Source organism: Salvelinus alpinus, chromosome 30 (assembly GCF_045679555.1).
Source record: "Salvelinus alpinus chromosome 30, SLU_Salpinus.1, whole genome shotgun sequence".
NCBI lineage: Eukaryota > Metazoa > Chordata > Actinopteri > Salmoniformes > Salmonidae > Salvelinus > Salvelinus alpinus.
Window position 1 is genome coordinate 4,142,677 of NC_092115.1, and position 18,204 is coordinate 4,160,880.

At 42.2% G+C, this 18,204-nt stretch overlaps 1 protein-coding gene across 3 annotated transcripts in view; it reads left to right on the plus strand.

The window, feature by feature from the left end:
* LOC139560089 (guanine nucleotide-binding protein G(olf) subunit alpha) overlaps window positions 1-18,204 on the plus strand; it is a 144,637-nt gene that overhangs the window by 15,186 nt on the left and 111,247 nt on the right. For 2 of the 3 annotated variants that reach the window (XR_011671864.1, XM_071376591.1), the window contains exon 2: window positions 16,408-16,480. Coding sequence is in view for 2 of the 3 variants with exons in the window: in XM_071376591.1 (XP_071232692.1) it covers window positions 16,408-16,480 (73 nt within the window). In the remaining variant the exon portion in view is untranslated. Of the gene's footprint in view, window positions 1-14,530; window positions 16,138-16,407; window positions 16,481-18,204 lie in introns of those variants that run through there. The other variant, XM_071376592.1, reaches the window with a different exon arrangement.

Below are 18,204 nucleotides of genomic sequence, written 5' to 3' on the forward strand. Positions count from 1 at the left end.
TTATGTTGGTAACCAGTTTATAATAGCAATAAGGCACATCGGGGGTTTGTGGTATATGGCCAATATACCACGGCTAATGGCTGTGTTCAGGCACTCCGCGTCGCATCATGCATTTGAACAGTCCTTGGCTGTGGTATATTGGCCATATACCACACCCCCTCGGGCATTATTGCTTAATTAAACCACATTAGGAAAGGAAGCAGGGAATCCATTTGTTAGGTCACATTAGGAAAGGAAGCAGGGAATCCATTTGTTAGACCACATTAGGAAAGGAAGCAGGGGATCCATTTGTTAGGTCACATTAGACCACATTAGGAAAGGAAGCAGGGAATCCATTTGTTAGGTCACATTAGACCACATTAGGAAAGGAAGCAGGGGATCCATTTGTTAGACCACATTAGGAAAGGAAGCAGGGAATCCATTTGTTAGGTCACATTAGACCACATTAGGAAAGGAAGCAGGGAATCCATTTGTTAGACCACATTAGGAAAGGAAGCAGGGGATCCATTTGTTAGACCACATTAGGAAAGGAAGCAGGGAATCCATTTGTTAGGTCACATTAGACCACATTAGGAAAGGAAGCAGGGAATCCATTTGTTAGACCACATTAGGAAAGGAAGCAGGGAATCCATTTGTTAGGTCACATTAGACCACATTAGGAAAGGAAGCAGGGGATCCATTTGTTAGGTCACATTAGGAAAGGAAGCAGGGAATCCATTTGTTAGGTCACATTAGGAAAGGAAGCAGGGAATCCATTTGTTAGGTCACATTAGACCACATTAGGAAAGGAAGCAGGGGATCCATTTGTTAGACCACATTAGGAAAGGAAGCAGGGAATCCATTTGTTAGGTCACATTAGACCACATTAGGAAAGGAAGCAGGGAATCCATTTGTTAGACCACATTAGGAAAGGAAGCAGGGAATCCATTTGTTAGGTCACATTAGACCACATTAGGAAAGGAAGCAGGGAATCCATTTGTTAGGTCACATTAGACCACATTAGGAAAGGAAGCAGGGGATCCATTTGTTAGACCACATTAGGAAAGGAAGCAGGGAATCCATTTGTTAGGTCACATTAGACCACATTAGGAAAGGAAGCAGGGGATCCATTTGTTAGACCACATTAGGAAAGGAAGCAGGGAATCCATTTGTTAGGTCACATTAGACCACATTAGGAAAGGAAGCAGGGGATCCATTTGTTAGGTCACATTAGACCACATTAGGAAAGGAAGCAGGGGATCCATTTGTTAGACCACATTAGGAAAGGAAGCAGGGAATCTATTTGTTAGGTCACATTAGACCACATTAGGAAAGGAAGCAGGGAATCCATTTGTTAGGTCACATTAGACCACATTAGGAAAGGAAGCAGGGAATCCATTTGTTAGGTCACATTAGGAAAGGAAGCAGGGAATCCATTTGTTAGACCACATTAGGAAAGGAAGCAGGGAATCCATTTGTTAGGTCACATTAGACCACATTAGGAAAGGAAGCAGGGAATCCATTTGTTAGGTCACATTCACATTAGGAAAGGAAGCAGGGTGTGTTATAGCGTGCCGTGTGTGTGTTATAGCGTGCCGTGTGTGTGTTATAGCGTGCCGTGTGTGTGTTATAGCGTGCCGTGTGTGTGTTATAGCGTGCCGTGTGTGTGTTATAGCGTTCCGTGTGTGTGTTATAGCGTGCCGTGTGTGTGTTATAGCGTGCCGTGTGTGTGTTATAGCGTGTCGTGTGTGTGTTATAGCGTGTCGTGTGTGTGTGTTATAGCGTTCCGTGTGTGTGTTATAGCGTTCCGTGTGTGTGTTATAGCGTGCCGTGTTATAGCGTGCCGTGTGTGTGTTATAGCGTGCCGTGTGTGTGTTCTAGCATGCCGTGTGTGTGTTATTGCGTTCCGTGTGTGTGATGTAGCGTGCCGTGTGTGTGTTCTAGCGTGCCGTGTGTGTGTTATAGCGTGCCGTGTGTGTGTTATAGCGTGTCGTGTGTGTGTTATAGCGTGCCGTGTTTTTTATAGCGTGCCGTGTGTGTGTTCTAGCGTTCCGTGTGTGTGTTCTAGCGTGCCGTGTGTGTGTTATAGCGTGCCGTGTGTGTGTTATAGCGTGTCGTGTGTGTGTTATAGCGTGTCGTGTGTGTGTGTTATAGCGTTCCGTGTGTGTGTTATAGCGTTCCGTGTGTGTGTTATAGCGTGCCGTGTGTTATAGCGTGCCGTGTGTGTGTTATAGCGTGCCGTGTGTGTGTTCTAGCATGCCGTGTGTGTGTTATAGCGTTCCGTGTGTGTGTTATAGCGTGCCGTGTGTTATAGCGTGCCGTGTGTGTGTTATAGCGTGCCGTGTGTGTGTTCTAGCATGCCGTGTGTGTGTTATTGCGTTCCGTGTGTGTGATGTAGCGTGCCGTGTGTGTGTTCTAGCGTGCCGTGTGTGTGTTATAGCGTGCCGTGTGTGTGTTATAGCGTGTCGTGTGTGTGTTATAGCGTGCCGTGTTTTTTATAGCGTGCCGTGTGTGTGTTCTAGCGTTCCGTGTGTGTGTTCTAGCGTGCCGTGTGTGTTATAACGTGCCGTGTGTGTGTTATAGCGTGCCGTGTGTGTGTTATAGCGTGCCGTGTGTGTGTTATAGCGTGCCGTGTGTGTGTTATAGCGTGCCGTGTGTGTGTTATAGCGTGCCGTGTGTGTTATAGTGTGCCGTGTTATAGCGTTCCGTGTGTGTGTTATAGCGTTCAGTGTGTGTTATAGCGTTCCGTGTGTGTTATAGCGTTCCGTGTGTGTGTTATAGCGTTCCGTGTGTGTGTTATAGCGTGCCGTGTGTGTGTTATAGCGTGCCGTGTGTGTGTTATAGCGTGCCGTGTGTGTGTTATAGCGTGCCGTGTGTGTGTTATAGCGTGCCGTGTGTGTGTTATAGCGTGCCGTGTGTTATAGCGTGCCGTGTGTTATAGCGTGCCGCGTGTGTGTTATAGCGTGCCGTGTGTTATAGCGTGCCGTGTGTGTGTTATAGCGTGCCGTGTGTGTGTTATAGCGTGCCGTGTGTTTTTTATAGCGTGCCGTGTGTGTGTTCTAGCGTTCCGTGTGTGTGTTATAGCGTGCCGTGTGTTATAGCGTGCCGTGTGCGTGTTCTAGCGTGCCGTGTGTGTGTTATTGCGTTCCGTGTGTGTGTTATAGCGTTCCGTGTGTGTGTTATAGCGTGCCGTGTGTTTTTTATAGCGTGCCGTGTGTGTGTTCTAGCGTTCCGTGTGTGTGTTATAGCGTGCCGTGTGTGTGTTATAGCGTGCCGTGTGTTATAGCGTGCCGTGTGTGTGTTATAGCGTGCCGTGTGTGTGTTCTAGCGTGCCGTGTGTGTGTTATTGCGTTCCGTGTGTGTGTTATAGCGTGACGTGTGTGTGTTATAGCGTGACGTGTGTGTGTTCTAGCGTGCCGTGTGTGTGTTATAGCGTGCCGTGTGTGTGTTATAGCGTGCCGTGTGTGTGTTATAGCGTGCCGTGTGTGTGTTATAGCGTGCCGTGTGTGTGTTATAGCGTGCCGTGTGTGTGTTATAGCGTGCCGTGTGTGTGTTATAGCGTTCCGTGTGTGTTATAGCGTTCCGTGTGTGTTATAGCGTTCCGTGTGTGTGTTATAGCGTGCCGTGTGTGTGTTATAGCGTGCCGTGTGTGTTTTATAGCGTGCCGTGTGTGTGTTGTAGCGTGCCGTGTGTGTGTTGTAGCGTGCCGTGTGTGTGTTGTAGCGTGCCGTGTGTGTGTTGTAGCGTGCCGTGTGTGTGTTGTAGCGTGCCGTGTGTGTGTTGTAGCGTGCCGTGTGTGTGTTGTAGCGTGCCGTGTGTGTGTTGTAGCGTGCCGTGTGTGTGTTATAGCGTGCCGTGTGTGTGTTATAGCGTGCCGTGTGTGTGTTATAGCGTGCCGTGTGTGTGTTATAGCGTGCCGTGTGTTTTTTATAGCGTGCCGTGTGTGTGTGCGTGCCGTGTGTGTGTTGTAGCGTGCCGTGTGTGTGTTGTAGCGTGCCGTGTGTGTGTTGTAGCGTGCCGTGTGTGTGTTGTAGCGTGCCGTGTGTGTGTTATAATGTGCCGTGTTATAGCGTGCCGTGTGTGTGTTGTAGCGTGCCGTGTGTGTGTTGTAGCGTGCCGTGTGTGTGTTGTAGCGTGCCGTGTGTGTGTTATAGCGTGCCGTGTGTGTGTTGTAGCGTGCCGTGTGTGTGTTATAGCGTGCCGTGTGTGTGTTATAGCGTGTCGTGTGTGTGTTATAGCGTGCCGTGTGTGTGTTATAGCGTGCCGTGTGTGTGTTATAGCGTGCCGTGTGTTTTTTATAGTGTGCCGTGTTTATAGTTATAGCGTGGGTGCCGTGTGTGTGATAGCGTGTGGAACCAGTACACCCCCTGGACAGGACTAGTCTATATCCTGTTTCTGTAGTGAGACAGCTTGATGTACAGTACACCCCCTGGACAGGACAGTCCACCCCCTGGACAGGACAGTACACCCCCTGGACAGGACAGTACACCCCCTGGACAGGACAGTCCACCCCCTGGACAGGACAGTCCACCCCCTGGACAGGACAGTACACCCCCTGGACAGGACACTAGTCTATATCCTGTTTCTGTAGTGAGACAGCTTGATGTACAGGACACCCCCTGGACAGGACACTAGTCTATATCCTGTTTCTGTAGTGAGACAGCTTGATGTACAGTCCACCCCCTGGACAGGACACTAGTCTATATCCTGTTTCTGTAGCGTGAGAGCTTGATGTACAGTACACCCCCTGGACAGGACAGTACACCCCCTGGACAGGACAGTACACCCCCTGGACAGGACAGTCCACCCCCTGGACAGGACAGTCCACCCCCTGGACAGGACAGTCCACCCCCTGGACAGGACAGTACACCCCCTGGACAGGACACTAGTCTATATCCTGTTTCTGTAGTGAGACAGCTTGATGTACAGGACACCCCCTGGGCAGGACACTAGTCTATATCCTGTTTCTGTAGTGAGACAGCTTGATGTACAGTCCACCCCCTGGACAGGACACTAGTCTATATCCTGTTTCTGTAGAGAGACAGCTTGATGTACCAGTACACCCCCTGGACAGGACACTAGTCTATATCCTGTTTCTGTAGTGAGACAGCTTGATGTACAGTACACCCCCTGGACAGGACACTAGTCTATATCCTGTTTCTGTTGTGAGACAGCTTGATGTACCAGTACACCCCCTGGACAGGACACTAGTCTATATCCTGTTTCTGTTGTGAGACAGCTTGATGTACAGTACACCCCCTGGACAGGACACTAGTCTATATCCTGTTTCTGTTGTGAGACAGCTTGATGTACAGTACACCCCCTGGACAGGACACTAGTCTATCTCCTGTTACTGTAGTGAGACCGCTTGATGTACCAGTACACCCCCTGGACAGGACACTAGTCTATGGCAGGGCCATATCCTCAATCTATCTCCCTAATGTTGAGTGCCATTTTTACAGTCTTTGGTATGATTCAGCCGGGGATCGTTCTCCCAACCTTCCGGTCTCATAGGCGGACACTAACTTCCCCATAGTAGGCACTCCTGTAAATCGAAATGGGATTGGATAGGTTTAGGTAATATGGTAATTACTTTACCATGCCTTCTGATTGCTGGTTGGATTTCTGTTGCCCTATTTCTTATCCAATCACTTTAGTTATAAAGAATGAGAGACATCCTGACTGGCTCTATATGATGGAACCTTATGAAGTCTTCTATGAAGGCTTGGTAATTAGAAAGCTAGGGTTATTGGTAGGGCGGTGAGACAAAGCTAGGGTTATTGGTAGGGTGGTGAGACAAAGCTAGGGTTATTGGTAGGGCGGTGAGACAAAGCTAGGGTTATTGGTAGGAAAGTGAGACAAAGCTAGGGTTATTGGTAGGGCGGTGAGACAAAGCTAGGGTTATTGGTAGGGCGGTGAGACAAAGCTAGGGTTATTGGTGGGAAAGTGAGACAAAGCTAGGGTTATTGGTAGGGCGGTGAGACAAAGCTAGGGTTATTGGTAGGGCGGTGAGACAAAGCTAGGGTTATAGGTAGGGCGGTGAGACAAAGCTAGGGTTATTGGTAAGGCTGTGAGACAAAGCTAGGGTTATTGGTAGGGCGGTGAGACAAAGCTAGGGTTATTGGTAAGGCTGTGAGACAAATGGGATTATTGGTAGGGTGGTGAGACAAAGCTAGGGTTATTGGTAAGGAGACAAAGCTAGGGTTATTGGTAGGGCGGTGTACCTGACAGTTATGGCTGAAGACCGTCATGAAAATAAAATAACCGTCAAAACTATTTAAATATGGCCTACATTCATTAAGATTGGAGTATTATGAACTTTATTTTCACGTAGATAAACTACTGGACCTAATAGCAAGAATGTTTACTGATGACTATAAGCAATTGTTTTGCTAATTTATACGGAATAAAAATATATAAACGCAACATGCAACAATTTCAACGAGTTACAGTTCATATAAGGAAATCAGTCAATTAAAATAAATGGATTAGGCCCTAACCTATGGATGATTTGATCTGGTAAAAAAGGCCTGTTTTCAGTAGTTTAGAATACATTATGTCTCTCCAGTCATGATTTAATCTGGTTAAAGGCCTGTTTTCAGTAGTTTAGACTACATTATGTCTCTCCAGTCATGATTTAATCTGGTTAAAGGCCTGTTTTCAGTAGTTTAGACTACATTATGTCTCTCCAGTCATGATTTAATCTGGTTAAAGGCCTGTTTTCAGTAGTTTAGACTACATTATGTCTCTCCAGTCATGATTTAATCTGGTTAAAGGCCTGTTTTCAGTAGTTTAGACTACATTATGTCTCTCCAGTCATGATTTAATCTGGTTAAAGGCCTGTTTTCAGTAGTTTAGACTACATTATGTCTCTCCAGTCATGAGTTAATCTGGTTAAAGGCCTGTTTTCAGTAGTTTAGACTACATTATGTCTCTCATTACGGCGTCCTCTCTTTGAAGGACATATGCCACTGCCATTGAATGACCGCAGCAGTAGGATTTGTGACGTTATGGGAATATTTCGGGGGGAAAAGTCGGAGAACCTCGTTTGAATGGTTTAGTTAATAGAAATAGAATGTGTATTTAATATTCTGTACATGCAGAAAAGCCAACAGACAAGGTAGACCTATCTGTATTTAATATTCTGTACATGCAGAAAAGCCAACAGACAAGGTAGACCTATCTGTATTTGAACTCTGTTAATGTTATCAATACGAAAATGCGACAGATTCTCTCCAACCTGGCATTTCTTAATTTGTCGATTTGTATATTTATAAGTAATAACCTGAATAATAATGAAATGTAATGGCTTGTTTCAAATTGTATTTTTTATTAAGAATCATATCCATGTACACAAATGTACTATCAATTGTTACCTCCCATTTTTGATCCCCCTTTTCGGGGTTTGGATAACCTGATCCAAGATCTGTCGTAAGGAGAAACATCTAACCTTGAGCCACCAAAACACAGTGGGAGGCCTCCACAGTTTACTCAGCCAGGACTTTGGCCCCTCAAGAAACAGGCTGCTTCTGAAATAGCATCCTGTTCCCCTATATAGTGCACTACTTTCCCCCCCTCCCAGAGCTATGTCTGTTGTTAGGGGCAACAGTGGGAGGACTCCATAGCTTCCTCAACCCTCATGGAATGTCTCTGTGTAAAAAAAAAAAAAGCAAGTGAATTTGGCTGCTTTTCTAAGTGGGTTTTTAATCATTGACCATCAACACTGACCGTCGCTACTGTCATGTTGCCAGTTGCCGGTAGTAACAGTAGCCTACGATCAACAAAAGTTATTGAAGTTGGCATGAACTATTTGCACCTGTCATGATAGGCTACTCATCCTACATCAAAGTATAGTGAGTTCGGTTCAGGATGTTTTAAAATCTGTTGCTTTAATACTGTAGCTATATTTAGTTAACTAGAATCTGTAGTTGATACATTAATTTTGACTTATTCATTAAATATATAACCATTTATTCTTGAAGAATGTAACTTATAAATGCCTCATGAGTTTAGTTCTGTCAACATTCCATCAGAACCCAGAATAGAAGCTTGTTCTCCTCCAATGTTTGTAAACATTGTAAATGTAAACAAACACTGTGTAGCCTCATAACATGGTTATAACTATCATGTTGATATCATGGATGGTCAGTCCTGTATAGCCTCCATAACATGGTTATAGCTATAATGTTGATATCATGGATGGTCAGTCCTGTATAGCCTCATAACATGGTTATAACTATAATGTTGATATCATGGATGGTCAGTCCTGTGTAGCCTCCATAACATGGTTATAACTATAATGTTGATATCATGGATGGTCAGTCCTGTATAGCCTCCATAACATGGTTATAACTATAATGTTGATATCATGGATGGTCAGTCCTGTATAGCCTCATAACATGGTTATAACTATAATGTTGATATCATGGATGGTCAGTCCTGTATAGCCTCATAACATGGTTATAACTATAATGTTGATATCATGGATGGTCAGTCCTGTGTAGCCTCATAACATGGTTATAACTATAATGTTGATATCATGGATGGTCAGTCCTTGCATCCATATCTCTATCTATTTAAAAATTGTAAATATTGTAACTATTGTAAAGTGGTTGTTCCACTGGATATCATAAGGTGAATGCACCAATTTGTAAGTCGCTCTGGATAAGAGCGTCTGCTAAATGACTTAAATGTAAATGTAAATATTTAATCTGAGACTGGTTACATTTCTCCAGGCCCATCCCCTCAGCTTTTTACCAAAACAGAGTCGGGGTGTGCGCTTTGTTATTGTTTCAGAGGAGACCGAAACGTTTATCACTTTCGGTTTGATGTGGCGTGACTCTTAACTGAACACTTAAAGCTGAACACTCATTAGGCCTACACGGACCATACCAGGAAGTTACTGTACTTTCTGTTATGCTTCATTTACCAGAGGATCTTCCCAAACAAACACTACTTATAACTGTGAACGCTTTTGTCTAGTCAAGTTTCTATGCTCAATGGCGACCATTGAAAAGGGCTGGGCTGCAGCAGTAGCGATACCACCGTCTGTAATGCCTGCTATACCGATCATAGCCTCTAGATGGTGCTAAGGAGCTACTCACTGTGTTGACCTTGCCCTTTGTGGCAGGGAAACGGGGTTAAAATACCGACACCAGTTTATGGATGGACTGAATTGGGCCAGTATGTGTTTATATACAGTAGTGCCAGGCTAGGCACCACCTCTCATCTCCCTTTTACAAAATACATTAGCATTTTATTTTCATAATGCCTATTATAAAAACAGAGTCATAACAATAATAACTATCAGATGGTTCAAATATCCATGGACACAGTCTGGGTTGTCACTACTTACCACAGCCACAAAGATCAAGAGTTGTGGAAACAGACAGGGTTGTCACTACTTACCACAGCCACAAAGATCAAGAGTTGTGGAAACAGACAGGGTTGTCACTACTTACCACAGCCACAAAGATCAAGAGGAGTTGTGGAAACAGACAGGGTTGTCACTACTTACCACAGCCACAAAGATTAAGAGGAGTTGTGGACACAGTCTGGGTTGTCTCTACTTACCACAGCCACAAAGATCAAGAGGAGTTGTGGACACTGACAGGGTTGTCTCTACTTACCACAGCCACAAAGATTAAGAGGAGTTGTGGACACTGACAGGGTTGTCACTACTTACCACAGCCACAAAGATCAAGAGGAGTTGTGGACACTGACAGGGTTGTCACTACTTACCACAGCCACAAAGATCAAGAGGAGTTGTGGACACTGACAGGGTTGTCACTACTTACCACAGCCACAAAGATCAAGAGGAGTTGTGGACACTGACCAGTGGTCTGTTCTCATTGATGTCAGTGAGTGCTTCCATAGTTTAAAATCTGAACAGGCGTTTAGAAAATATAATGACTAACATACATTTGAATTTTATATGAATATTCACTCTATATATAGAACATGTCAATACTTGAATCAATTGGTGAAAATGTGTATACAGTGATCCCTCGCCACTTCGCGGTTCACTTATCGCGGATTCGCTATTTCGCGGATTTTCATAATGCATTTTTTTTTTTTTTTTTGTGCATTGTGCTCTGCATTCTGATTCGCTAAAAACTCACTCCCGCTTCTTGTATCAAAACATGCTACGAATTGTGCTATCATTTTGTCGTCTCGTGCAGTTATGTGTACGTACATAAAACAGCTTGGCAAATTTACATTAAGTTGGCCAGGAAGGAAGGAAGGACTAACGCTTGGTCGCTTAGCAACCATGGTGCGAATGGCCACTGAACTTAAGCGAGTAGCTGAGGAATGGGACCCTTTGATGAGCCGTTCATTACAGTTCTCCAACGTAATCGATGGTGGCATGTCGGTGTACAAGGATCTTTTTGCAAAGAAGAAAAAAGAGCGACAACAGCTGCCTATCACTATGTTCTTCTCCCGAACAAACACACCTGCACCGCGGGCTTCAGAAGAAGAGAACACTGCAGAGCGCAGTCAGGATGCAGCGGCCCAGTCTGAAGAGCAGTGAAACGGCCTACACGTGAGTCACTGTATTTGTATACATGTAATAGTTGCTAATTGTAAAAAAAAAAAAAGTTTTCTATTTCGCGGATTTCACTTATCGCGGGTCATTTTCGGAACGTAACCCCCGCGATAAACGAGGGATTACTGTATATATATTTAGCTGTTTTTACAACAACAGTTGTCACAAAGTGCTTCACAGTTACCCAGCCTCCAGAAAGAGCAAACAGCAGTGCTGGCGGGAACATAGGGAAAACTGAGGAAGAAACCTTGGATGTAGTAATGGTTTTAATAGTAGTGGATGTAGTAATGGTAGTGGATGTAGTAATAGTAGTAATAGTAGTGGATGTAGTAATGGTAGTAATAGTAGTGGATGTAGTAATAGTAGTGGATGTAGTAATTGTAGTAATAGTAGTGGATGTAGTAATAGTAGTGGATGTAGTAATGGTAGTGGATGTAGTAATGGTAGTGGATGTAGTAATTGTAGTGGATGTAGTAATTGTAGTAATAGTAGTGGATGTAGTAATAGTAGTAATAGTAGTGGATGTAGTAATGGTAGTGGATGTAGTAATTGTAGTAATAGTAGTGGATGTAGTAATGGTAGTAATAGTAGTGGATGTAGTAATAGTAGTGGATGTAGTAATTGTAGTAATAGTAGTGGATGTAGTAATAGTAGTGGATGTAGTAATGGTAGTGGATGTAGTAATTGTAGTAATAGTAGTGGATGTAGTAATAGTAGTAATAGTAGTGGATGTAGTAATGGTAGTGGATGTAGTAATGGTAGTGGATGTAGTAATGGTAGTGGATGTAGTAATTGTAGTAATAGTAGTGGATGTAGTAATAGTAGTAATAGTAGTGGATGTAGTAATGGTAGTGGATGTAGTAATGGTAGTGGATGTAGTAATGGTAGTGGATGTAGTAATGGTAGTGGATGTAGTAATAGTAGTGGATGTAGTAATGGTAGTAATTGTAGTAATAGTAGTGGATGTAGTAATAGTAGTGGATGTAGTAATAGTAGTGGATGTAGTAATGGTAGTGGATGTAGTAATGGTAGTGGATGTAGTAATGGTAGTAATTGTAGTAATAGTAGTGGATGTAGTAATAGTAGTGGATGTAGTAATAGTAGTGGATGTAGTAATGGTAGTGGATGTAGTAATGGTAGTGGATGTAGTAATTGTAGTAATAGTAGTGGATGTAGTAATTGTAGTGGATGTAGTAATTGTAGTAATAGTAGTGGATGTAGTAATAGTAGTGGATGTAGTAATGGTAGTAATTGTAGTAATAGTAGTGGATGTAGTAATAGTAGTGGATGTAGTAATAGTAGTGGATGTAGTAATGGTAGTGGATGTAGTAATGGTAGTGGATGTAGTAATTGTAGTAATAGTAGTGGATGTAGTAATTGTAGTGGATGTAGTAATTGTAGTAATAGTAGTGGATGTAGTAATAGTAGTGGATGTAGTAATGGTAGTGGATGTAGTAATTGTAGTAATAGTAGTGGATGTAGTAATAGTAGTAATAGTAGTGGATGTAGTAATAGTAGTGGATGTAGTAATAGTAGTGGATGTAGTAATTGTAGTGGATGTAGTAATAGTAGTGGATGTAGTAATAGTAGTGGATGTAGTAATTGTAGTAATAGTAGTGGATGTAGTAATAGTAGTGGATGTAGTAATGGTAGTAATAGTAGTGGATGTAGTAATAGTAGTGGATGTAGTAATGGTAGTGGATGTAGTAATGGTAGTGGATGTAGTAATGGTAGTGGATGTAGTAATAGTAGTGGATGTAGTAATGGTAGTAATAGTAGTGGATGTAGTAATAGTAGTGGATGTAGTAATAGTAGTGGATGTAGTAATGGTAGTGGATGTAGTAATAGTAGTGGATGTAGTAATGGTAGTGGATGTAGTAATAGTAGTGGATGTAGTAATGGTAGTGGATGTAGTAATAGTAGTGGATGTAGTAATAGTAGTGGATGTAGTAATGGTAGTGGATGTAGTAATAGTAGTGGATGTAGTAATGGTAGTGGATGTAGTAATAGTAGTGGATGTAGTAATGGTAGTGGATGTAGTAATGGTAGTGGATGTAGTAATAGTAGTGGATGTAGTAATGGTAGTGGATGTAGTAATAGTAGTGGATGTAGTAATAGTAGTGGATGTAGTAATGGTAGTGGATTTAGTAATAGTAGTGGATGTAGTAATGGTAGTAATAGTAGTGGATGTAGTAATAGTAGTGGATGTAGTAATGGTAGTAATAGTAGTGGATGTAGTAATAGTAGTGGATGTAGTAATGGTAGTGGATGTAGTAATGGTAGTAATAGTAGTGGATGTAGTAATAGTAGTGGATGTAGTAATGGTAGTGGATGTAGTAATGGTAGTGGATGTAGTAATGGTAGTGGATGTAGTAATAGTAGTGGATGTAGTAATAGTAGTGGATGTAGTAATTGTAGTGGATGTAGTAATAGTAGTGGATGTAGTAATTGTAGTAATAGTAGTGGATGTAGTAATAGTAGTGGATGTAGTAATAGTAGTGGATGTAGTAATAGTAGTGGATGTAGTAATTGTAGTAATAGTAGTGGATGTAGTAATAGTAGTGGATGTAGTAATGGTAGTGGATGTAGTAATGGTAGTAATAGTAGTGGTGGTAGTAATAGTAGTGGATGTAGTAATGGTAGTGGATGTAGTAATGGTAGTGGATGTAGTAATGGTAGTGGATGTAGTAATAGTAGTGGATGTAGTAATGGTAGTGGATGTAGTAATGGTAGTGGATGTAGTAATGGTAGTGGATGTAGTAATAGTAGTGGATGTAGTAATGGTAGTGGATGTAGTAATGGTAGTGGATGTAGTAATGGTAGTGGATGTAGTAATGGTAGTGGATGTAGTAATGGTAGTGGATGTAGTAATGGTAGTGGATGTAGTAATAGTAGTGGATGTAGTAATGGTAGTAATGGTAGTAATAGTAGTGGATGTAGTAATGGTAGGTGATGTAGTGGATGTTGTAATAGTAGTGGATGTAGTAATGGTAGTAACAGTAGTGGATGTAGGTAATAGTAGTGGATGTAGTAATAGTAGTGGATGTAGTAATAGTAGTGGATGTAGTAATGGTAGTGGATGTAGTAATAGTAGTGGATGTAGTAATAGTAGTGGATGTAGTAATGGTAGTAACAGTAGTGGATGTTGTAATAGTAGTGGATGTAGTAATTGTAGTAATAGTAGTGGATGTAGTAATAGTAGTGGATGTAGTAATGGTAGTGGATGTAGTAATGGTAGGTGATGTAGTAATAGTAGTGGATGTAGTAATGGTAGTAACAGTAGTGGATGTTGTAATAGTAGTGGATGTAGTAATTGTAGTGGATGTAGTAATAGTAGTGGATGTAGTAATGGTAGTGGATGTAGTGGATGTAGTAATAGTAGGTGATGTAGTAATAGTAGTAGATGTAGTAATGGTAGTAATAGTAGTGGATGTAGTAATGGTAGGTGATGTAGTAATGGTAGTGGATGTATTAATGGTAGGTGATTTAGTAATAGTAGTGGATGTAGTAATGGTAGGTGATGTAGTGGATGTTGTAATAGTAGTGGATGTAGTAATTGTAGTAATAGTAGTGGATGTAGTAATAGTAGTGGATGTAGTAATGGTAGGTGATGTAGTAATAGTAGTGGATGTAGTAATGGTAGTGGATGTAGTAATGGTAGTAGATGTAGTGGATGTAGTAATAGTAGGTGATGTAGTAATAGTAGTAGATGTAGTAATGGTAGTAATAGTAGTGGATGTAGTAATGGTAGGTGATGTAGTAATGGTAGTGGATGTATTAATGGTAGGTGATTTAGTAATAGTAGTGGATGTAGTAATGGTAGGTGATGTAGTGGATGTAGTAATGGTAGGTGATTTAGTAATAGTAGTGGATGTAGTAATGGTAGGTGATTTAGTAATAGTAGTGGATGTAGTAATGGTAGGTGATTTAGTAATAGTAGTGGATGTAGTAATGGTAGGTGATTTAGTAATAGTAGTGGATGTAGTAATGGTAGGTGATTTAGTAATAGTAGTGGATGTAGTAATGGTTGGTGATTTAGTAATAGTGGCGGATGTAGTAATGGTAGTGGATTTAGTGGCGGACGTAAGCAGAAGTTTTTAGTATTATTCTATTGGATTCTTTTCTGCCTGTCTGTAGGATATTTGCTATTATCCATTGCTACAGTAAAAATGACATCGTGGACGTATTCTTTATTCTGCGATACAATACAAACATCTTAAAATAGAAACCTACTAAAACAAACATACACCATCTATCAGCCCGTCCGACGCCATTTAAACAGGCCGGACCGTAAAGGTCTTTGAACATGCGCAGTAGCCTAGTTACTGTGTACATACCCCGGCCCTCTAGTACAGCGGCTGAGCTGTCAGTTGCGCGCCGGTGTGGAGAATTACCGTGAACCCGCTTTCCCACGGGTGATCGCTAATGTTTTTTTGGAGCAGAGGGGCTCTGTTGCACACGCGCACAATATAAATAGAAAACCACGGAGAATGTGACGACAGCAGGAGTGGACTACCGAGGCAGAGGCAGACTACCGAGGCAGACTGAGCCGTGAATGCAAATGGGAGTAGTGATAGGAGTTGGCAGCAGAAGGGCTAGAAATGAACTATTTTTTGCTGCGCCTAGTTTGGGATTTACTTTTGTTTTGGGGCTTTCAGACCGTGTACAGTTGTAACTTTTGACTTTTTCAAAAATATTTTTTTTAGGGGTTGGTTTAGGAGGCCTTTAGTGTAAGTGACTGATAAGCTGTGTGTGTTATCGTGTGATATTACTTACGATTGACAAGCTACACCGGAGATCAGGACAACCCCAACGCACTCGATCTAGCCGACACACGGTCGATAGAAAGACCCTAACTTCCTGCCAAGCTTGTCTGGTGCAAACGGATACTCTCTCCCCTCTCTTCGTTTTTAGGGCTGATAAACTAGCCGCAGGAAGGTCTTGGGTGACACATGTGATTGTAATGACCCTCCTACCCTTCTCACAGAAATGATACAATGATATGTGAGCGGATTGTAGGTGTGTGTGAGTGAGCTGCAGTGTTGTTACGTTGTAGCAGAGGAAGGCTTCTCTGAGGTTCGGTGCACGGCTACTTCCTGGTACAACAGAGAGAGGCAGTGCTGAGTTAAAAACACCAAATAGACACATACTGAGAAGAGGGAAGGAACGAGAGAAACACTTGGCCTGTTTCCAGAAATCTAAACCTTCGTTATCTTGTGTATATCTCTGTTATTTCAACGATTCGAGGGATATTGAAGGGGCGATTCAAGAATTTGTTTGGATGCCGAGGGAACGTCCTGTTGGTTGGGGCTAAAAAGGAATCGTAGCGGGGAGGAAGAACATAGCCCTCCCAACGGCGGGGAAGCGTCGCACAGGTTTTCTTTAACACCATTGTTTAAAAAAAAAACATTTATTATTATAACGTCTTAGTGTATTTAATATTTTCGATAGACGAGGTAAGTTAACGGAAGATATGGGTTGTTTGGGCAACAGCAAGACTGAAGATCAACGCATCGACGAAAAGGCACAACGAGAGGCGAATAAAAAAATTGAAAAACTGTTGCAAAAAGAAAGACAAGCATATAAAGCGACGCACCGGCTGTTATTATTGGGTAAGGTTATATAAACGGCTTGGCCCGAACACGTTGTGATCTAAAATATCCTTCATTAAATTACCCCATTACGTATTTGAAAGCTCTCTCTATATGTCATGTGGAGGGAGGGGGGGGGGGGATATTGATGGAAGCGAAGCCTAGCTATTTGCTTCGTTTTGACAACATTCTTATTCATTTTGAACGGTAACAAGATTACCCCCTTTTTATCGTTCCGTTATCAGCAACATATTGTAACGTTCTGTCCTCCTGTTTGCTTCATTCCCGAAGGTGCTGGAGAGTCCGGGAAAAGTACTATTGTGAAACAGATGAGGATTCTACACGTCAATGGTTTTAATGCAGAGTGAGTACATGTTATCCACTGTTGTTACAGGTCCTACTGCATCTCCATTTGACACATAGGCCCAGATATATATATATATACACCCATTTCATAACATATTTGGTTATACTCACGGTCTCCCTGCCTTTGGGTGAGACTGTCAAGATGATAATAGGCTGTAGAGAACTGAATGGATTTTCCTCGGGCACTGCAGAGCCTAGGCCCCCTCCTATCAGTGACCAACACTCAAATGTACTGTACAGCCAGGCGACTACCTCTAGCACTATCACTGAGCTCTCTCTCTCTCTCTCTCTCTCTCTCTCTCTCTCTCTCTCTCTCTCTCTGTCGCTCTCTCGCTCTCTCGCTCTCTCTCTCTGCTTACAGCAGACACCAATATAGGCTATATAGGCTTCTGCATGTGAGACATGAGATCTGCCTGTTATTACTGCAGTCACATTGTTTACTGTTATGTATGTCACAGCTATGTTGACTATTATTGGGGAGAGGCCTATGTCTATGGATAATGTATTTTGCTGCAAGGCCTTCTGTGCCTGTGATAGACAGACATAGGCCTCTGTCTCTGAGTTACATAGGACTACGGTTGTACTGGTAGAGATATCTTACTGTCTGATTTACATAGGACTACAGTTGTACTGGTATAGATATCTTACTGTCTGAGTTACATAGGACTACAGTTGTACTGGTAGAGATATCTTACTGTCTGAGTTACATAGGACTACAGTTGTACTGGTAGAGATATCTTACTGTCTGAGTTACATAGGACTACAGTTGTACTGGTAGAGATATCTTACTGTCTGAGTTACATAGGACTACGGTTGTACTGGTAGAGATATCTTACTGTCTGAGTTACATAGGACTACAGTTGTACTGGTAGAGATATCTTACTGTCTGTCTGAGTTACATAGGACTACAGTTGTACTGGTAGAGATATCTTACTGTCTGTCTGAGTTACATAGGACTACGGTTGTACTGGTAGAGATATCTTACTGTCTGAGTTACATAGGACTACAGTTGTACTGGTATAGATATCTTACTGTCTGAGTTACATAGGACTCACGGTTGTACTGGTACTAGATATGCTATACTGTCTGAGTTACATAGGACTACAGTTGTACTGGTAGAGATATCTTACTGTCTGTCTGAGTTACATAGGACTATAGTTGTACTGGTAGAGATATCTTACTGTCTGTCTGAGTTACATAGGACTACAGTTGTACTGGTAGAGATATCTTACTGTCTGAGTTACATAGGACTACAGTTGTACTGGTAGAGATATCTTACTGTCTGAGTTACATAGGACTACGGTTGTACTGGTAGAGATATCTTACTGTCTGAGTTACATAGGACTACAGTTGTACTGGTATAGATATCTTACTGTCTGAGTTACATAGGACTACAGTTGTACTGGTAGAGATATCTTACTGTCTGAGTTACATAGGACTACAGTTGTACTGGTAGAGATATCTTACTGTCTGAGTTACATAGGACTACGGTTGTACTGGTAGAGATATCTTACTGTCTGACTTACATAGGACTACGGTTGTACTGGTAGAGATATCTTACTGTCTGAGTTACATAGGACTACAGTTGTACTGGTAGAGATATCTTACTGTCTGTCTGAGTTACATAGGACTACAGTTGTACTGGTAGAGATATCTTACTGCCTGTCTGAGTTACATAGGACTACGGTTGTACTGGTATAGATATCTTACTGTCTGAGTTAC